The 23,901-nt window shown below is 45.1% G+C and overlaps 1 protein-coding gene across 2 annotated transcripts in view; it reads right to left on the minus strand.

Annotated features, from left to right (window-relative positions):
* LOC130312788 (T-lymphocyte activation antigen CD80-like) overlaps positions 1–23,901 on the minus strand; it is an 80,022-nt gene that overhangs the window by 2,197 nt on the left and 53,924 nt on the right. For both annotated transcript variants that reach the window (XM_056552604.1, XM_056552603.1), the window contains exon 5: positions 311–460. In XM_056552604.1, coding sequence (XP_056408579.1) covers positions 311–460 — 150 coding nt within the window. The remainder of the gene's footprint in view (positions 1–310; positions 461–23,901) is intronic.

Consider the following 23,901-nt stretch of genomic DNA (forward strand, 5'->3'; position numbering starts at 1 on the left):
ATCATATGGTCGGTAGGTGTAAGTACTAAAGCTGCACAATAATCCCAGCCATCTAATGTCAATGGGGGGCTCCCGACTCCCTTGTCATCTGCCATTGGGGGAAAATTGGTCATAAAGATTTCAACTCTTTGATCCTTTTTTACTCAGAGAGGAGTCTGGCAGCGGCTTTCTCCCCAGTGAGGACACATGCGCCCTCAGCTAAGCCCACAGCTCATACTGGGCCGTCTTAGTAAAATATATATGTTTGGTGCTCCCAGGTTTCGGCACCTTTGGTGGAGAACGTCTGATTTTGGCGCTGTCATTATCTCACCTCTGTATGATGGGGGACACTTTGAATTAATATGTCCCCATTTGACCAGTATGACGGTGAGGGCCACTGCTACTACCCCTCCAATGATGAGGGACACCATGAGGGTGTGGGGACTGGACCGTTCCTCTTCCTCTGTAACTTCCATCTTATCTGAGGAGAGAACAGACATAGGTTACAGCGCCCCCCACAAGACATTTCTCTGCACCCCCCAGAGGACATTTCTCTGCGCCCCCCCCGAGGACATTTCTCTGCGCCCCCCCCGAGGACATTTCTCTGCGCCCCCCCCGAGGACATTTCTCTGCGCCCCCCACGAGGACATTTCTCTGCGCCCCCCACGAGGACATTTCTCTGCGCCCCCCACGAGGACATTTCTCTGCACCCCCCCACGAGGACATTTCTCTGCACCCCCCCACGAGGACATTTCTCTGCACCCCCCCACGAGGACATTTCTCTGCACCCCCCCACGAGGACATTTCTCTGCACCCCCCACGAGGACATTTCTCTGCACCCCCCCACGAGGACATTTCTCTGCACCCCCCCACGAGGACATTTCTCTGCACCCCCCCACGAGGACATTTCTCTGCACCCCCCCACGAGGACATTTCTCTGCACCCCCCCACGAGGACATTTCTCTGCACCCCCCCCACGAGGACATTTCTCTGCACCCCCCCCACGAGGACATTTCTCTGCACCCCCCCACGAGGACATTTCTCTGCACCCCCCCACGAGGACATTTCTCTGCACCCCCCCACGAGGACATTTCTCTGCACCCCCCCCACGAGGACATTTCTCTGCACCCCCCCCACGAGGACATTTCTCTGCACCCCCCCACGAGGACATTTCTCTGCGCCCCCCCACGAGGACATTTCTCTGCACCCCCCCACGAGGACATTTCTCTGCGCCCCCCCACGAGGACATTTCTCTGCGCCCCCCCACGAGGACATTTCTCTGCGCCCCCCCACGAGGACATTTCTCTGCGCCCCCCCACGAGGACATTTCTCTGCGCCCCCCCACAGGACATTTCTCTGCGCCCCCCCACAGGACATTTCTCTGCGCCCCCCCACAGGACATTTCTCTGCGCCCCCTACAGCACATTTCTCTGCGCCCCCCCCACAGGACATTTCTCTGCGCCCCCCCACAGGACATTTCTCTGCGCCCCCTACAGGACATTTCTCTGCGCCCCCCACAGGACATTTCTCTGCGCCCCCCACAGGACATTTCTCTGCGCCCCCCACAGGACATTTCTCTGCGCCCCCTACAGGACATTTCTCATTTATCTTTCTAATCCGATACATGTTTATTGTTCCGGTGATGGCGGCGGTGGGGGAGGGGCGGATGTGACCTTGAATGATATTATTCCAGGGCGACATTGAGGCGCAGTAATAATACGTACATGGAAAACCCCTAAATTTCCGCAGATGGAGACATTACTGGAGTTATCGGCCCGAGACGCTGATAAGTGATAAATCCTTATTTTTTATTTTTGGCTCCAGCACGAGATATGGCGCAAGAAAACGGCTTTTTGTAAAGGCGACTTTTTTGAGGACGTTCACATCCACCAAGAAATCCCAAAACAGGGGCCACAAATCAAAGTGTAAAGATCTTATAGGAGTCCTGGGCACTTCTGGTGAATTATTTGTCTGTAACTGATCAATATATAAGATTTTACCAATAATAATGAGAATTGTCAATATATTATACGATCCCTGTATATATAGACTGTATCATCCCTGTATATATAGACTGTATCATCCCTGTACATATAGACTGTATCATCCCTGTACATATAGACTGTATCATCCCTGTACATATAGACTGTATCATCCCTGTACATATAGACTGTATCATCCCTGTACATATAGACTGTATCATCCCTGTACATATAGACTGTATCATCCCTGTACATATAGACTGTATCATCCCTGTACATATAGACTGTATCATCCCTGTACATATAGACTGTATCATCCCTGTACATATAGACTGTATCATCCCTGTACATATAGACTGTATCATCCCTGTACATATAGACTGTATCATCCCTGTACATATAGACTGTATCATCCCTGTACATATAGACTGTATCATCCCTGTACATAGACTGTATCATCCCTGTACATAGACTGTATCATCCCTGTACATATAGACTGTATCATCCCTGTACATATAGACTGTATCATCCCTGTACATATAGACTGTATCATCCCTGTACATATAGACTGTATCATCCCTGTACATATAGACTGTATCATCCCTGTACATATAGACTGTATCATCCCTGTACATATAGACTGTATCATCCCTGTACATATAGACTGTATCATCCCTGTACATATAGACTGTATCATCCCTGTACATATAGACTGTATCATCCCTGTACATATAGACTGTATCATCCCTGTACATAGACTGTATCATCCCTGTACATAGACTGTATCATCCCTGTACATAGACTGTATCATCCCTGTACATAGACTGTATCATCCCTGTACATAGACTGTATCATCCCTGTACATAGACTGTATCATCCCGGTACATAGACTGTATCATCCCGGTACATAGACTGTATCATCTGTATATATAGACTGTATCATCTGTATATATAGACTGTATTATCCCTGTACATAGACTGTATTATCCCTGTACATAGACTGTATTATCCCTGTACATAGACTGTATTATCCCTGTACATAGACTGTATTATCCCTGTACATAGACTGTATTATCCCTGTACATAGACTGTATTATCCCTGTACATAGACTGTATTATCCCTGTACATAGACTGTATTATCCCTGTACATAGACTGTATTATCCCTGTACATAGACTGTATTATCCCTGTACATAGACTGTATTATCCCTGTACATAGACTGTATTATCCCTGTACATAGACTGTATTATCCCTGTACATAGACTGTATTATCCCTGTACATAGACTGTATTATCCCTGTACATAGACTGTATTATCCCTGTACATAGACTGTATTATCCCTGTACATAGACTGTATTATCCCTGTACATAGACTGTATTATCCCTGTACATAGACTGTATTATCCCTGTACATAGACTGTATTATCCCTGTACATAGACTGTATTATCCCTGTACATAGACTGTATTATCCCTGTACATAGACTGTATTATCCCTGTACATAGACTGTATTATCCCTGTACATAGACTGTATTATCCCTGTACATAGACTGTATTATCCCTGTACATAGACTGTATTATCCCTGTACATAGACTGTATTATCCCTGTATATACACTGTATTATCCCTGTATATACACTGTATTATCCCTGTACATACACTGTATTATCCCTGTATATATAGACTGTATTATCCCTGTATATATAGACTGTATTATCCCTGTATATATACTGTATTATCCCTGTATATAGACTGTATTATCCCTGTATATATAGACTGTATTATCCCTGTATATATAGACTGTATTATCCCTGTATATATAGACTGTATTATCCCTGTATATATACTGTATTATCCCGGTATATATACTGTATTATCCCGGTATATATACTGTATTATCCCGGTATATATACTGTATTATCCCGGTATATACACTGTGTTCTCCTGATATTTGTGTCTCTCGCTTCATGTTTATCCTCCATGACCTTCACTGATGGAATTTACGTTCTTATGTTTTAGGCAGATAAGTCTCCAGTTATGTTACCGACCATTTCTGGCCTTAGACAATATTTTTCCTTCCAAGGTTGATGACTCCTTATTTATTCTCATATATTAAGATAATTCTTCCCCTTCCGCTGATTTTGGACGTTTTCCCACTGACGCAGGAATGATCGTCTATAACTTTATTGTTCCTTTTATCTGAGCGACGAAATAACAACAGAAAATCCAGAAAACTGTATATTCCCCCCAAAAATCGTATATATCCAAACCTCAAGGATTTCACCAGTCACACTGGTGCATGAAGAATAGTACTAAAAAAATATATATATATATATTATTTAAAATAATAATAAAATATCAATATACACAGATAAAGAAAATGGGGGAGATTTTACAATGAAATTAAAAGTTGCTGAGTTGCCCATAGCAACCAATCAGATCACTGCTTTCATTTTGCTGAGGTCTCGTTAAAAATGGAAGAAGAAATCTGATTGGTTGCCATGGGCAACTGTTCTGAACACTGGAGCCAGCGCCAGGAGCTTGTGATGTAACAGCCCCGCCCCTTCATGATATCAGGCCCCACCCCCTCAATGTAAGTCCATGGGAGGGGGCGTGACAGCTGTCACGCCCCCTCCTATAGACTTGCATTGAGGGTGCGGGACGTGACATCATGAGGGGGCGGGGCTATGACATCACGAGCTCCCGGCACCGGCTCCAGCATTCGGAACAGTGTTTGTTCCAGACGCTGAGCAGCGGAGTACCCCTTTAACTCTCACTCCATTCAGTCCAACCCATTTGGAATCAAAAACAATGAAGGACATCTCCTCTATGATCCGGATCATATCACGAAATTATTCGGAGATTATTCTTCACAACTATACAATGTGGTACCCAACTTTCCTCCTGACCCTATAATCAGAGATGCACAGATTCAGTCTCATTTAGATAAATGCAATTTGTGATCGGGGCTCTATACGTGTACTAGTGACAGGAAAGATTGCCTACATACCTATACAAGATCTTACCCTAGCATAGCGGTCTGAGTTGTGCCATAACCGTGCAATGAGGGCACGCCTATAGAGGGCAAAAAGCAACCATGCTAGGATGAATACAATTCCTGAAATAAAACATCCTACATCCAGCATCAATCTTCACATACCCGAAGTAGACTATACCTAGTGTGCTGAAAGAGTAGCCCTGACCAACTAGTGACTACTAGAGGTGGTAACCATACCTTTGAAACCGTGGTAGTAACGTCCATCTGTAAAGAATCAACCTGAGAATAACCTTCCCTGCCAAATACTAACTGAACTCTACCTATCACCATCCCTACTTGTGACATTACTTCAAATGGACACGGAAAGGCTAACTTCATGGCAGGTCTGACAAGCACCAATCCCCTGCTATTTAAGAGGCAAAAACTAAACTGACAGGTAAATGACAAGAAATACCTATCTACCTGATAGACCGTGTGGGTCATGTCGCATGACAAGGTTCACGAAGGCACCTTACCTGATTGAGACTGTAACAGACATACCTAACTAGCCACTGTACTGACCCAACTGGACTTGGAAGTGATGACCCATTGCAGATGACAGCTCCCTGCGAGAGCAACGTATCTGTAGACGTGACCAGTGTTTAGATGAACCATCATGTCTGTAGACCTGACAGGTCTTTGTGACACCGTTGTGCCTGAACCCGTCACAGGTCCCCGCGGAACCATCGAGCCTGTAGACATGACAGGTCTTTGTGAAATCATTGTGCCTGTAAACGTCACAGGTCTTTGTAAACCACTTTTTTTTTTTTTCCTCAAATACGTAAATGTGAAATGCCATATTGAGATTGTATGCTATCTGAAATGTGTCAGATTACCTACATAACCATGTCAAATCAATTGCTCTGAAATGAGACAGCAGCAACCACGATTCAATCCCCGATCCTAAAGAAATGAGTCATGAAACTGTGTATTAAATGCAGAATATATCTGCAACTAAATGCTAGCCCTCCCTAAAAGAGAACGTGCAATTATGCCGGATAGTTGAATCTGTGTACTATAACTAAATTATAACGTCATCGAGAAATACAACAGACGAGGTTGTATCTGACCTGAAAACGTGTCAGGTCATAACAAATATAACACACGACAAAATTGCTCTGAAAACGAGTCAGTAGCAACTGGCATTACCCCTTTTAACCTGAAGAGGAGTCAGGCAACAGGGTAACATCATGAGTATTCATGACAAGATACCTGTATGAAGCTGGCGTGTTGTTCTGAAGGCGTCTCAGTAACAAAAATGACCAATTGTGTCCAATACCCTAAGCAAATGATCTACCTCCCCTGTGTGCACCACATGAAACATGTTAACCGTATGTACGGCATAACCTGCTAACAGTATACCCAACTACAAGTCGCTACTCAATATGTTATTGCTCTGAGACATGTCTAACAATAACCTATGTGGTGCATCCCCCCTGCAAACGTGGGAGGTTTACGAATATGTGCTCGATATATCTGCTATGAATGTAAGCACCATATGAATACTGTAATCGTGTCTTGTAAATATATGTACAGCCAGAGGTGCAACTGCTATTCAACACTAGGAACGAATGCACATAATAACCTACCCGCATACAACTATGGTAGTATGCAACAAATGCTGTGTACTGGTGCATGTATCATACACAAGCTGAGAGCGTAAGTACCGTGAAAACGTAAGGAACGTTATGAATTTATGCTCTAACATCATTATGAGTACCTCATACATGCCTAGAAAATAAAGTGTAAACATATATCTAAAAAGATAGACAACGTGCAACTATGCCGGATAGTTGAATATGTCTACTATAAGTAACTGATAACGTGGTCATGAAATACCACGGAGGAGGCTGTATCTGTCCTGAGAACGTCTCAGGTCGTGACAATGAACCACAATGTAATTGCTCTGAAAATTTGTCGGTAGCAACCGACATTAACTCCTTAAGCTGAAGGAGTCAGGTAAATAGGGCAACATCCTAACAAAGCTGTATAACCTTTCTGTATAAACACTATGCACGAATATGCAGTATGAAAGCTATGAGCATGAGTACAGTAAAGCTACGGGAGCATATGTGTAGTGTAGACTCTAAGGATGGAAATGCAGAAAAACTATTACCCATGTGCAGTACAACAAAATAAAGCTATGAACGTAACCAGACTATGAGCGTAACGTGCAACTATGCCAGAGAGTTGAATCTGTGAACTATAACGAAATGACGTAATCGAGAAATACAACAGACGAGGTTGTATCTGACCTGAAAACGTGTCAGGTCATAACAAATACACCAACGACAAAATTGCTCTGAATACGAGTCAGTAGCAACCGACATTACCCCTTAACCTGAAGAGGAGTCAGGCAACAGGGTAACATTGTGACTATTCCTGAAATTGGTTGCTCTGAATGTGAGTCAGTAACAACCGCGATTCAACCCCTGAAGGAACGAGTCAGGTGACCGGGTATTGAACAGCCGATTAGCGCCACTAAAATGATGACCACCCTTGAACGAGTACCTGTGCCGGATAGTTGAATATGTGTACTATAACTGATAACGTAGTTGTGAAATACAACAGAGGAGGTTGTATCTGACCTGAGAACTTGCAGGACATGACAATAAACAACAATGCGATTGCTCTGAACGAGTCAGTAGAAACCGACATTGACCCCTTAACCTGAAGAGGAGTCAGGCAATAGGGCAACATCCTGACAAACCTGAGTGAACTTTCCGTATAAAAGACTATGCACGAATACACAGAATGAATGCTATGAACATATGTACAGTAAAAGCTACGGGAGCATGCGTGTAGTGTAGACGCTATGGATGAACATGCAGAATACATACCATTACCCATGTACAGTAAACGCTATGGATGTTAGTGCAGATAACATAACAGAATGAATGCTACATGTACGCAGAATAAGTACAACAACGTGTCAGCATAATAATTACTACCATCGTATGTACAGAATGAATGATACATGTACGGAGAATAAGTACTACAACGTGTCAGCATAATAATTACTACCATCGTATGTACAGAATGAATGCTACATGTACGCAGAATAAGTACAACAACGTGTCAGCATAATAATTACTACCATCGTATGTACAGAATGAATGCTACATGTACGGAGAATAAGTACAACAACGTGTCAGCATAATAATTACTACCATCGTATGTACAGAATGAATGCTACATGTACGGAGAATAAGTACAACAACGTGTCAGCATAATAATTACTACCATCGTATGTACAGAATGAATGCTACGAATGTCCGTGTAGTGTATTGCTACAATTCTATGTGCAATATACATGACGTGAACATGTCTGTGGTATGAATACAACGAGTGTATATGTGGTATAAATGCTATGAGCGTATAGTGGTATGATACTATCAGCAGTATAATGCTATGAGTATACTTGCGGTATCAATGCTAAGAGCGTATGTGCCTGATGTAGGCCATGTGTATGTGCAGTATAAACGCTACAAGTACATGTGCAGTATAAGCGTCGAGCATATGTGCTACGAATTTATATGTGGTATGACGCTATGAGGTATGAGTACTATAAGCAGTATAATGCTGTGAACATGCTATGAGCGTGTGGCAACAACTGCACGAAACAGCATGACACTATGTGTGAGAACCATAGGAAACCTGCGTGTATGAATGCGGTGAACATGTGAACAACAAAACCATGACCGTGTAACCAATACAACCGCCATGAGCGTATGAATGCGGTGAACGTGTGAACAACAAAACAATGACCGTGTAACCAATATAATTGCCATGAGCGTATGAACCCGGCATGTATGAATGCGATGAACGTGTGAACAACTAAACAATGACCGTGTAACCAATATAACTGCCATGAGCGTATGAACCCTGCGTGTATGAATGCGATGAACGTGTGAACAACTAAACAATGACCGTGTAACCAATATAACTGCCATGAGCGTATGAACCCTGCGTGTATGAATGCGATGAACGTGTGAACAACAAAACCATAACCGTGTGACCAATGTAACTGCCATGAGCGTATAAAACCTGCGTGTATGAATGCGGTGAACAACAAAACCATGACCGTGTAACCAATATAACTGCCATGAGCGTATGAACCCTGCGTGTATGAATGCGATGAACGTGTGAACAACAAAACCATAACCGTGTGACCAATGTAACTGCCATGAGCGTATGAAACCTGCGTGTATGAATGCGGTGAATGTGTGAACAACAAAACCATGACCGTGCAACCAATACAACCGCCATGAGCGTATGAACCATATGAACCCTGCGTGTATGAATGCGCGAACAACAAAACCATAACCGTGTGACCAATATAACTGCCATGAGCGTATGAAACCTGCGTGTATGAATGCGGTGAACATGTGAACAACTTACGAACCGTGAGCGTGTGACCACTATAACTGCCATGAGCGTATGAACCGTATAATTGCTATAGGCAGTATACTGCCGTAACCAGTATGAAATACCATTAACATATGAACCGAATGATACTTTGAGCGTATGAACCAGTGATAATTACGAGGTGTTTGATTGCCATGAACGTAACATGGTAGAAAGAACGTAAGACCGTGAACATGCCAAGAATATGTGAACAGCATAAATGCCAAGTTTGTGGACCGTGTAGAACACCAGTGAGTGAGAGAATAACCATGAGGTGAACAGCATAAACCAGTTTGCCCAGTATAAATGCTGTGAATGTATCGTCAGTGAGTATATGTACCGTATATAATGATATTAGCACATGAAACTGTATACATACTAAGCGCGTACGAGCAGTGTGCCATAAGCGTATGAATTAACCATGAGAGTACGGACAATAAGAAACTCCTGGAGTTATCAAACCGTGAAGATGCTCTACTCGTGTGCACCTTGTACCAGTAATGCGTGTATGCCCATTATAACCCAAGCGTATGAACCGTATGGATACCATGATTGTGCAAATAACACTGTGTATACTATGATTTATTTGGATGTAGCCTATGTTATATCTCTACAGAGCATTGCACCCTACTATATACTATATTGAAACAAGACAGTCTACAGAGCACTGTATCACCACACACAGCATATGCTACCCTGCAATGTGATCCTCTGCAGAGTATTGCACCACACCAAACAGTAAATGCCACCCTGTGTTGCAACAAGACCCTTCGCAGAGCACTGCACCACACTGGACATGCTAACTGTAACGACCCTCTGCAGAGCATTGCACTATGCCCTATATAATATGTTGTATTGAAACCATCCCATCTGCAGAGCATTGCACTAACTGTATAAAGTTTGTTTATAATGAGACCATCTGCAGAGTATAGCACTATACTGTATATAGTATATATTATATTGTAACAAGACCATCTGCAGAGCATAGCACCATAGCTGTATATCATGTATACTATATTGTAATGAGACCATCTGCAGAGCATTGCACCTTAACTAAATATCATGTATACTATATTGTAACAAGACCATCTGCAGATTATTGCACCATAACTGTATATCATGTATACTATATTGTAACGAGACCATCTGCAGATTATTGCACCATAACTGTATATCATGTATACTATATTGTAACAAGACAATCTGCAGAGCATATTGCCATAGCTGTATATCATGTATACTATATTGTAATGAGACCATCTGCAGAGCATTGCACCTTAATTATATATCATGTATACTATATTGTAATGAGACCATCTGCAGAGCATTGCACCTTAACTATATATCATGTATACTATATTGTAACGAGACCATCTGCAGATTATTGCACCATAACTGTATATCATGTATACTATATTGTAACGAGACCATCTGCAGAGCATTGCACTATACCGTTATACAGTACATGTTATATTGTAACGAGACCCTTTGCAGAGCATTACACTGTACCGTATACTGCAAGGGCACCGTATACCCCGCAGAGCACCGCACCACACAGCAAAAGTTATATTGAAACGACTCTTTGCAGAGCATTGCACCACACTGTATACAGCAAACTTTATATTGAAACAACCCTCCGCAGAGCATTACACTATACTTCAGATTAACGATAGCAGACAAGCTGACAGGACCGCATAACGAGGACTGGGCAGCTGTCGCAACCTGTCCCAAGGGCATAGACAATTGTAGTTGTGCGGGTGGCGGGCGGTCCACATGTCGCCATGAGGCAGCTAGCGGGCTGCGCGAAATGCTGAGGCCGCACCACCCCCAGCACCGATTTAACTCACCTGCTTGCCGCTCCTGGCCCCCACTACCGCTGCGGGCAGAGCCAGTCAGAACCATACCTGTCCAATATTACCTTATAATCAGAGTGAGACATCATCCCCAGATAAGACAGTCAGCACTATACCTGTCCTATATTACCTTATAATCAGAGGAGACATCCCCAGATAAGACAGTCAGCACTATACCTGTCCTATATTACCTTATAATCAGAGGAGACATCATCCCCAGATAAGACAGTCAGCACTATACCTGTCCTATATTACCTTATAATCAGAGGAGACATCATCCCCAGATAAGACAGTCAGCACTATACCTGTCCTATATTACCTTATAATCAGAGGAGACATCACCCCCAGATAAGACAGTCAGCACTATACCTGCCCTATATTACCTTATAATCAGAGTGAGACAGCATCCCCAGATAAGACAGTCAGCACTATACCTGCCCTATATTACCTTATAATCAGAGTGAGACAGCATCCCCAGATAAGACAGTCAGCACTATACCTGCCCTATATTACCTTATAATCAGAGGAGACATCCCCAGATAAGACAGTCAGCACTATACCTGTCCTATATTACCTTATAATCAGAGGAGACATCATCCCCAGATAAGACAGTCAGCACTATACCTGTCCTATATTACCTTATAATCAGAGGAGACATCATCCCCAGATAAGACAGTCAGCACTATACCTGTCCTATATTACCTTATAATCAGAGGAGACATCACCCCCAGATAAGACAGTCAGCACTATACCTGCCCTATATTACCTTATAATCAGAGGAGACATCCCCAGATAAGACAGTCAGCACTATACCTGTCCTATATTACCTTATAATCAGAGGAGACATCATCCCCAGATAAGACAGTCAGCACTATACCTGTCCTATATTACCTTATAATCAGAGGAGACATCATCCCCAGATAAGACAGTCAGCACTATACCTGTCCTATATTACCTTATAATCAGAGGAGACATCACCCCCAGATAAGACAGTCAGCACTATACCTGCCCTATATTACCTTATAATCAGAGGAGACATCATCCCCAGATAAGACAGTCAGCACTATACCTGCCCTATATTACCTTATAATCAGAGGAGACATCATCCCCAGATAAGACAGTCAGCACTATACCTGTCCTATATTACCTTATAATCAGAGTGAGACATCCCCAGATAAGACAGTCAGCACTATACCTGTCCTATATTACCTTATAATCAGAGGAGACATCACCCCCAGATAAGACAGTCAGCACTATACCTGTCCTATATTACCTTATAATCAGAGGAGACATCCCCAGATAAGACAGTCAGCACTATACCTGTCCTATATTACCTTATAATCAGAGGAGACATCATCCCCAGATAAGACAGTCAGCACTATACCTGTCTTATATTACCTTATAATCAGAGTGAGACATCATCCCCAGATAAGACAGTCAGCACTATACCTGCCCTATATTACCTTATAATCAGAGGAGACATCATCCCCAGATAAGACAGTCAGCACTATACCTGTCCTATATTACCTTATAATCAGAGGAGACATCACCCCCAGATAAGACAGTCAGCACTATACCTGTCCTATATTACCTTATAATCAGAGGAGACATCACCAGATAAGACAGTCAGCACTATACCTGCCCTATATTACCTTATAATCAGAGGAGACACCCCCAGATAAGACAGTCAGCACTATACCTGTCCTATATTACCTTATAATCAGAGGAGACATCCCCAGATAAGACAGTCAGCACTATACCTGTCCTATATTACCTTATAATCAGAGGAGACATCCCCAGATAAGACAGTCAGCACTATACCTGTCCAATATTACCTTATAATCAGAGGAGACATCATCCCCAGATAAGACAGTCAGCACTATACCTGTCCTATATTACCTTATAATCAGAGGAGACATCACCCCCAGATAAGACAGTCAGCACTATACCTGTCCTATATTACCTTATAATCAGAGGAGACATCCCCAGATAAGACAGTCAGCACTATACCTGTCCTATATTACCTTATAATCAGAGGAGACATCCCCAGATAAGACAGTCAGCACTATACCTGTCCTATATTACCTTATAATCAGAGGAGACATCATCCCCAGATAAGACAGTCAGCACTATACCTGTCCTATATTACCTTATAATCAGAGGAGACATCATCCCCAGATAAGACAGTCAGCACTATACCTGTCCTATATTACCTTATAATCAGAGGAGACATCATCCCCAGATAAGACAGTCAGCACTATACCTGCCCTATATTACCTTATAATCAGAGTGAGACAGCATCCCCAGATAAGACAGTCAGCACTATACCTGCCCTATATTACCTTATAATCAGAGTGAGACAGCATCCCCAGATAAGACAGTCAGCACTATACCTGCCCTATATTACCTTATAATCAGAGGAGACATCCCCAGATAAGACAGTCAGCACTATACCTGCCCTATATTACCTTATAATCAGAGGAGACATCACCCCCAGATAAGACAGTCAGCACTATACCTGTCCTATATTACCTTATAATCAGAGTGAGACATCCCCAGATAAGACAGTCAGCACTATACCTGTCCTATATTACCTTATAATCAGAGGAGACATCCCCAGATAAGACAGTCAGCACTATACCTGTCCTATATTACCTTATAATCAGAGGAGACATCATCCCCAGATAAGACAGTCAGCACTATACCTGTCCTATATTACCTTATAATCAGAGGAGACATCCCCAGATAAGACAGTCAGCACTATACCTGTCCTATATTACCTTATAATCAGAGGAGACATCATCCCCAGATAAGACAGTCAGCACTATACCTGCCCTATATTACCTTATAATCAGAGGAGACATCCCCAGATAAGACAGTCAGCACTATACCTGTCCTATATTACCTTATAATCAGAGTGAGACATCCCCAGATAAGACAGTCAGCACTATACCTGTCCTATATTACCTTATAATCAGAGGAGACATCATCCCCAGATAAGACAGTCAGCACTATACCTGCCCTATATTACCTTATAATCAGAGGAGACATCACCCCCAGATAAGACAGTCAGCACTATACCTGCCCTATATTACCTTATAATCAGAGGAGACATCATCCCCAGATAAGACAGTCAGCACTATACCTGCCCTATATTACCTTATAATCAGAGGAGACATCATCCCCAGATAAGACAGTCAGCACTATACCTGTCCTATATTACCTTATAATCAGAGGAGACATCATCCCCAGATAAGACAGTCAGCACTATACCTGCCCTATATTACCTTATAATCAGAGGAGACATCACCCCCAGATAAGACAGTCAGCACTATACCTGTCCTATATTACCTTATAATCAGAGGAGACATCCCCAGATAAGACAGTCAGCACTATACCTGTCCTATATTACCTTATAATCAGAGGAGACATCATCCCCAGATAAGACAGTCAGCACTATACCTGTCCTATATTACCTTATAATCAGAGTGAGACATCCCCAGATAAGACAGTCAGCACTATACCTGTCCTATATTACCTTATAATCAGAGGAGACATCACCCCCAGATAAGACAGTCAGCACTATACCTGTCCTATATTACCTTATAATCAGAGGAGACATCCCCAGATAAGACAGTCAGCACTATACCTGTCCTATATTACCTTATAATCAGAGTGAGACACCCCCAGATAAGACAGTCAGCACTATACCTGTCCTATATTACCTTATAATCAGAGGAGACATCATCCCCAGATAAGACAGTCAGCACTATACCTGCCCTATATTACCTTATAATCAGAGTGAGACAGCATCCCCAGATAAGACAGCCAGCGGAGCTGCCAGGATGCCGCGCCTGCACCCCCCAGACCCATGATCAGCGAGGCCTCCGCACCGTGAGCAGCAGCTCTGAAGATTTTTGTGGGAGATTCAAACACCAGACACAGGAAGCAGAGATTCCACAAACGACACGAGCTCCGCCCCTGTAGGAGAGGGAGGAGTTATATACACACGCCCCCACCTGTTCCCAATGAGCCCCACCTGGAAGTGCAGGGAGCGATAATTACTTCCGCCCCTCACACAAATACAGCCCATCAGGCTTTGTACTTACCGAAAATGTCACAATCTGACTTATTGTCACAAAATTCTCCGATCACATCTAAGGAATTGCGCGTGGCGGTAAAAAGTCTAGAACGGTCTAATATACTTCTATTATAAAGTCTCTGTAGAGATTCTTACCCCTCATATGTTTAATTCTTTCCTGTCAGGTTCCTCTTCCTCGATGCTTAATAAATTACTGTACAGAGATCCCTCTACGTACGATGGTAATTCCTTCCAAATGAACCATCGTTACTTGAATTTATCGTATGTTGAGGGATCCGTGCAATAATAATATACAAAGTTATACTCACGTGTCCCCGCTGCTCCGGACCCTCTCCGCTGCCCTGGATTGTTGCTCTCCATCGCCGCCATCATGTCCCCGAGGTGACCCCGCCGCTCCGGACCGTCACTGCTGCCCTGGATCGTCGCTCTTTATCGCCGCCATCACGTCCCCAGGGAGTCCCCGCTTCTCCGGACCATCACAGCTGCCATGGACTGTCGCTTTTTATTGCCGTCCTCACGTCCCCGGGGTGTCCCCGCCGCTCTGGACCATCACAGCTGCCCTATATCATTGCTTTCCATCACCGCTATCATGTCCCCAGGGTGTCCCCGCTGCTCCGGACCGTCACCCCTGCCCTGGATTGTCGCTCTTTATCGCCGCCATCATGTCCCCAGGATCGTTGCTTTCCATCGCCGCCATCACGTCCCCAGGGAGTCCCCGCTGCTTTGGACCGTCACCCCTGCCCTGGATCGTCGCTCTCTTTCGCTGCCATCATGTCCCCGGGGTGTCCCCGCCGCTCCGGACCGTCACCCCTGCCCTGGATTGTCGCTCTTTATCGCCGCCATCATGTCCCCAGGATCGTTGCTTTCCATCGCCACCATCACGTCCCCAGGGAGTCCCCGCTTCTCCTGACCATCACTGCTGCCATGGACTGTCACTTTTTATTGCCGTCCTCACGTCCCCGGGTTGTCCCCGCCGCTCCGGACAGTCACCCCTGCCCTGGATCGTCGCTCTCTTTCGCAGCCATCATGTCCCCAGGGTGTCCCCACCGCTCCGGACCGTCACCCCTGCCCTGGATCGTCGCTCTCTTTCGCTGCCATCATGTCCCCAGGGTGTCCCCGCCACTCCGGACCGTCACCCCTGCCCTGGATTGTCGCTCTTTATCACCGCCATCAAGTCCCCAGGATCGTTGCTTTCCATCGCCGCCATCATGTCCCCAGGGTGTCCCCGCTGCTCCAGACTGTCACCGCTGCCATGGACTGTCGCTTTTTATTGCTGTCCTCATGTCCCCGGGGTGTCCCCGCTGCTCTGGACTGTCACCGCTGCCCTGGATCGTCGCTCTCCATCGCCGTCATCACGTCGCTGTGCACGCCGCTCTTTTTGGATGACAGATGGCGTGCGCGGTGACGTGATGATGATAAAGGAGAGTGACGGCCATGCTGCGGAGCCCAAGAGAACGGTCCGGAGAGGCGAGGAGGTGTGTGACACTCACCGGAGCACACGGGGCACATTAAACAGTTAAGGAAAATGTGTGCAGCTCACTTAGATATAGGGAATTAATAGCCCGAGGTTAAAGGTGATGCCTTCACCCAAAAAAGGCCTAAAACAATATGAATATATACAAGAATAATTGATATTAAGCAATTAATTACCAATCCTCTCGGGTAATTAATAAAAATGGAGAGAAGAAAGAAAAGTAGGATCCAATAAAATAATGATTATTTATTAATAGATATATATAATGGATAAGAGATATAAATGTAAATGGGAGCTTCCTGATACCTTAGCGGGGCCCAAGCATCAGGCCCAGGAGCTATAAACAATAAAATATAATGCAAATAAAAAAATGAAAATGAGTATAACATCAATCCAAAAAATATCAATGAATATTGATCTGAGAACGTGTATATTCTGATGCCAACTGGGGTTAATATGCAATTCGCAAAAATGGAGGAAATAATGCGTTAAATCGCACAATACAAGTTCTCAGTTCGCTGTTGCGGTGTAATGCGCTGGTAAATTGTGGCCGATATATTGTATCCGAATCGATGAATTGTAACAGTCACTAATATGGAATGCTTCCGCTCCTGTATGTGTATGCACCGCACCGCTCACCGATAGAAGTCCTGCAGAAGTGCGGTCAGGCTGGCACGGAGGCGTCCGGCTCAAAGGAGAGTGCCATCTGCTGGCAGGTAGAAGCTGTGTCGATATGGCGGCTGGCATGTGCAACAGCTGGATGCCCCCAGCTTTGGGACCACCTGATGCTTGGGCCCCGCTAAGGTATCAGGAAGCTCCCATTTACATTTATATCTCTTATATCTCCATTATATATATCTATTAATAAATAATCATTACTTTATTGGATCCTACTTTTCTTTCTTCTCTCCATTTTTATTAATTACCCGAGAGGACTGGTTATTAATTGATTAATATCAATTATTCTTGTATATATTCATATTAAACAGTTATGCGGTGGCGTCTGAAGCAGTCTGCACTGCCGGATAGCCGTTTATGCGATGGCCCCGACATACAAAAGCATCATATGTTGAATTGATCGTATGTTGAATTGATCGTAGGTCGGGGGTCACTGTACTTCCAAAACCAGACAAGGTCCCTACTGAGTGTGCGAGTTATCACCCAATTTCTCTTTTGATTTACCGTATTTTTCGCCGTATAAGACGCACTTTTTCTTCCACAAAACTGGGGGGGAAAAGTCGGTGCGTCTTATACGGCGAATACACCCCCTATCGCGGCGGTCCCTGCGGCCATCAACGGCCGGGACCCGCATCTAATACAGGACATCACCGATCGCAGTGATGCCCTGTATTAACCCTTCAGACGCGGCAATCAAAGATGACCGCCGCGTCTGAAGGGAAAGTGACACTAACCCGGCTGTTCAGCGATTTCACCGCGCCGGTCCCGAACAGCCCGACTGAATAGCCGGGTTAGTGCTTACAGGACACCGGGAGGGACCTTACCTGCCTCCTCGGTGTCTTCTCCGTTCAGGGATCCCCTGTATGGCCGGCGCTCTCCTTCCTCGTCGTCGCGTACATGCGTCGGCGTGCGTAATGACGTGATGGCGGCGACGGAGAGCGAGGATACCCGGCCGGCAGCAGAGACGTTCCGAAGCGACAGAGACACGGCGACAGCGATGGAGCGACATCCAGGGCAGCGGTGACCGGTCCGGAGCGGCGGGGACACGTGAGTATTAAATCCTATGCAGTGGTCTTCAATCTGCGGACCTGCAGATGTTGCAAAACTACAACTCCCAGCCAACGGCTGTCCGGGCATGCTGGAAGTTGTAGTTTTGCAACATCTGGAGGTCTGCAGGTTGAAGACCACTATTGGATTCCAAATCTTAAATTTTTTAGATTTTGCACCTAAAAATAGGGTGCGTCTTATACGCCGGTGCGTCCTATAGGGCGAAAAATACGGTAAAAGTATTCTCCAAAATATTGGCTAACAGACTTTTTGTACTTAAAGGGGTGCTCCAGCCCTAAGACATCTTATACCTTATCCAAAGGATAGAGGATAAGATGTCTGATCGCGGGGGTCCTGCCGCTGGGGACCCCCGCAATCTAACATGCAGCTGTGAGCAGTACAGGAAGCGCTGGAGGCTCCAAGTCTTATGCCTGCTGACTACGGGACCACTCCGCCCCCATGTGACATCACGCCCCACCCCCTCAATGCAAGTCTATGGGAGGGGGCGTGACGGCCGTCACGCCCCCTCCCATAGACTTGCATTGAGGGGGCGGAGTCGTGACATCACGATACTCCACCCCCGTGGTTGGCAGGCATAAGACTTGGAGCATCCAGCGCTTCCTGCAGTGCTCACAGCACTGGATACGGGATAAGATGTCTAAGGGCCGGAGTACTTATATATATATATATATATATATATCAACTGGCTCCAGAAAGTTAAACAGATTTGTAAATTACTTCTATTAAAAAAAAAAATCTTAATCCTTTCAGTACTTATGAGCTGCTGAAGTTGAGTTGTTCTTTTCTGTCTAAGTGCCCACTGATGACACGTGTCTCGGGAACGTGTGTAGAAGCAAATCCCCATAGCAAACCTCTTCTACTCTGTGCAGTTCCCGAGACAGACAGAGATGTCAGCAAAGAGCAATGTTACCAGACAGAAAACAACAACTCAACTTCAGCAGCTGATAATTATTGGAAGGATTAAGATTTTTTAATACAAGTAATTTACAAATCTGTTTACATTTATGGAGTCAGTTGATATTTAAAAAAAAGTTTTTCCTTGGAATACCCCTTTAATTCCTCGAAGGCGGAGGCATTACCTAGAAATGTTACAGATATAGAGGGGTTACAATATCATTATAATTTTAGATGGCAGGAGAAATCAATGAAATACCCCGGGATTAAATTCATAACTTTCCTCCCCAGGAAATGAATTCTTTATTAACCAAGTGGTCGTAATTACCAATTTCACTTTTGGGTAGGGTAGCGGCAGTCAAAATGACTATTCTACCCAAAATCCTTTGGATAGGGGATACGATATATAAGCCCGGGACACGCCTCTAAAGGGGTACTCCGGCGCTTAGACATCTTATCCCCTATCCAAAGGATAGGGGATAAGATGCCTGATCGCGGGGGTCCCGCCGCTGGGGACCCCCGTGATCTTGCACGCAGCACCCCAGTTAAAATCAGTCCCCGGAGCGTGTGATGTCACGCCTCCGCCTCCGTGTGGCGGCATGGTCCGCCCCTCAATGCAAGCCTATGGGAGGTGGCGTGACAGCTGTCACACCCCCTCCCATAGGCTTGCATTGAGGGGACAGCTGTCACGCCCCCTCCCATAGGCTTGCATTGAGGGGATAGCTGTCACGCCCCCTCCCATAGGCTTGCATTGAGGGGACAGCTGTCACACCCCCTCCCATAGGCTTGCATTGAGGGGACAGCTGTCACACCCCCTCCCATAGGCTTGCATTGAGGGGACAGCTGTCACACCCCCTCCCATAGGCTTGCATTGAGGGGACAGCTGTCACGCCCCCTCCCATAGGCTTGCATTGAGGGGACAGCTGTCACGCCCTCTCTCATAGGCTTGCATTGAGGGGACAGCTGTCACGCCCCCTCCCATAGGCTTGCATTGAGGGGACAGCTGTCACGCCCCCTCCCATAGGCTTGCATTGAGGGGACAGCTGTCACGCCCCCTCCCATAGGCTTGCATTGAGGGGACAGCTGTCACGCCCTCTCCCATAGGCTTGCATTGAGGGGACAGCTGTCACGCCCTCTCCCATAGGCTTGCATTGAGGGGACAGCTGTCACACCCCCTCCCATAGGCTTGCATTGAGGGGACAGCTGTCACGCCCCCTCCCATAGGCTTGCATTGAGGGGACAGCTGTCACGCCCTCTCCCATAGGCTTGCATTGAGGGGACAGCTATCACGCCCCCTCTCATAGGCTTGCATTGAGGGGACAGCTGTCACGCCCTCTCCCATAGGCTTGCATTGAGGGGACAGCTGTCACGCCCCCTCTCATAGGCTTGCATTGAGGGGACAGCTGTCACGCCCCCTTCCATAGGCTTGCATTGAGGGGACAGCTGTCACGCCCCCTCACATAGGCTTGCATTGAGGAGACAGCTGTCACGCCCCCTCCCATAGGCTTGCATTGAGGGGCGGAGTGTGACGTAACACGGGGCGGAGGCGTGACGTCACACGCCACCGGCCCTGTGGTCGCCGGTAATCAGACCCGGAGCGAACATGCTCCGGGGACTGATTTTAACTGGGGTGCTGCATGCAAGATCACAAGGGTCCCCAGCGGCGGGACTCCCGTGATCAGGCATCTAATCCCCTATCCTTTGGATAGGGGATAAGATATATAAGCCCGGGACACCCCTTTAATATATAATATGTCCAGCAGTGTGTCTGTGAAATACGATTGTTTTATATTCTATCATCCCTGCACAAGGGCCCGGTGTAAGGAAATTTTCTTTATCTGTGTATATTGATATTTTATTATTATTTTAAATAAAATATATATGTATTTGAAGTGCGGTGTCCTATTAAAATAATTTTCAGAACTATTCTTCATGTACCAGTGTGACTGGGTGAAATCCGTGAGGCTTGGATATATACATTTTGGGGACATACAGTTTGTTAGTTTGTTTTACACACCTTGAGTATAGGTGAATATCAATTTTGACCTCAAATGTATTTTAATTGGGAGATGCACTACACTTTCTTTCTATTGGAAAAATCCCCCCAAAAACACTCTTACACCCAAGTTATGGAGGGATTTGTATTTTACTTGGTAAAATGTAAAGTATTTGATCTCCTATCACTAAGCCAGATTTCTGGCTCCCATGTGTCTGTTATACAGGTAAGGAGCTGAGATTAGGAGCACTCTCTGGTTCAGATAAGGAGCTGAGATTAGGAGCACTCTCTTGTTCAGGTAAGGAGCTGAGAGTAGCAGCACTCTCTGGTTCAGGTAAGGAGCTGAGATTAGGAGCACTCTCTGGTTCAGATAAGGAGCTGAAATCAGGAGCACTCTCTTATACAGGTAAGAAGCTGAGATTAGGAGCACTCTCTGGTTCAGGTAAGGAGCTGAGATTATGAGCACTCTCTTATACAGGTAAGGATCTGAGATTAGGAGCACTCTCTTATACAGGTAAGTAGCTGAAATTAGGAGCACTGTCTTATACAGGTAAGGAGTGGAGATTTGGAGCACACCCTTATACAGGTAAGGAGCTGAGATTAGGAGCACTCTCTTTAAGGGAGGTTTACCTGTATAAAACACCTGTCCACAGAATCATTCAGATTACAAACTCCACCATGGCTAAGACCAAAGAGCTGTCCAGGAAAAGATGGAGGCCTACCCAAGGCTGGGGTGGGCTACCAAACCATTGCCAAGACCATAGCCAAGATGCTTTGGAGACGTTTACAGCAGTTGGTGGAAGAAAAACAAAATACCTGTCCATCTCTGTCGGTCGGGGGCTCCATGTAAGATCTCACCTCGAGGAGTCTGGCAAAGTCACATGAGACACCATTCCCTAACGTTCGGTCCGACATCATGTGACCTTCGTGGACCCGGGCCCTAAGGGAAAGCCTTTGTATAACCCCTGTCTACACCTCTTACTGACAAATTACCAGACGGCCCCAAATAATGTGCAGAAACCCCAGGAGAACCGAGAACATCCAGGACAACAACATAACAAAGATGGAGAATGACTTAACCCATGGACCAGATGAAATCCATTCACTGTGCTACAGGGGCTGTAAAGTTAGTGTGGTCCATAATAAAGTGTCTGTCCCTGTGTTTGATGGCGGTCCTGCAATTCTTAAGCGATATTTTCCATGTAAATTTGTATCAGTATACAAAATGAGTCGTCTCAGGTTTTCCCAGGTTGCAGTGCGGCCCGAGACATTACATCACTAGTCAGGTGTTGAAAGGGATCCTGTCTGTGCTTCAATGGGTGGAGTGACCGCTTCGTAGGAGGGAGATCACTCTCCACAGGGCTGCAGGAAATTGTAGTTTCAAGCACAGCATAACATGGAAGGGAGCCTAGCTGTGCTGCCGAGGGTGGGGTGACTGATGTGTGGGAGGGAGATAAGTCACCTTCCTCCTAGAAACCAGGGATCCTGGGGATTGTAGTTGGAGGGAGGGAACTCAAACAGGAAGTAGCCAGTACACACAAACAAGCCAGCAGCATGATGGGGGACACAGGACACGGCCATTTACCACCAACACAAGCACAGATCATGTAAGCATGTCCATTAAAGTCACCTTGTGTTGGAGAACCCCTTTAACACCCAAATCCCTTTCCCTTCTAATGGGGTTTTCTGGGGACTTCACATTGATGGGTTGTCCTCAGGATAGGCCATATATCATCCGACAACCCCATCAATAAGATGTTCAGCTTGGCCTTGGGGGTTGTGATGTCACACCACGCCCCCTCAATGCAAGTCTATGGGAGGGGGCATGGCATTCGCTATGCCCCCTCCCATAGACTTGAATTGAGGGGCGTGGCGTGACATCATGACCCCTGCAGCCCGCACCCAGCGTTCTGAACAAAATGTTTCAAACTCTGGGGCAGTGGAGTACCCCTTTAATTCTCTATTATAACCATCTTTACGTACGAAAATTAATCTTATTTTCCCCAAATTCCATTTCCATTTTTTGTGCCACCAATTGTACTTTGTAATGACATCAATCCTTTCACCACAAATCTACAGCAACCCCCCCCCAAAAAAAAATAGATAAATTATATATAAATATATATATATATATATATATATTTGTGGGGCAAAATAAAAATAAAACGCCATTTTATAATTTTGGTGGCTTCCGATTCTGCACAGTGAACTTTTTGGTAAAAATGACACCTTATCTTTATTCTGTAGGTCCATACGATGACAATGATACCAAATTATAAAGGTTTGATTTTGTTTTACTTCTTTTAAAAAATTATAACTTTTTGTACGAAAATTAGGATGTTTAAAATTGTCATCATCTGACCCCTTAAAGTTTTTTATTTTTCCGTATACGGGGCTGTATGAGGGTAATTTTTTGTGCCGTTATCTGAAG

The sequence above is a fragment of the Hyla sarda genome, unplaced genomic scaffold (assembly GCF_029499605.1).
Source record: "Hyla sarda isolate aHylSar1 unplaced genomic scaffold, aHylSar1.hap1 scaffold_173, whole genome shotgun sequence".
Classification (NCBI taxonomy): Eukaryota; Metazoa; Chordata; class Amphibia; order Anura; family Hylidae; genus Hyla; species Hyla sarda.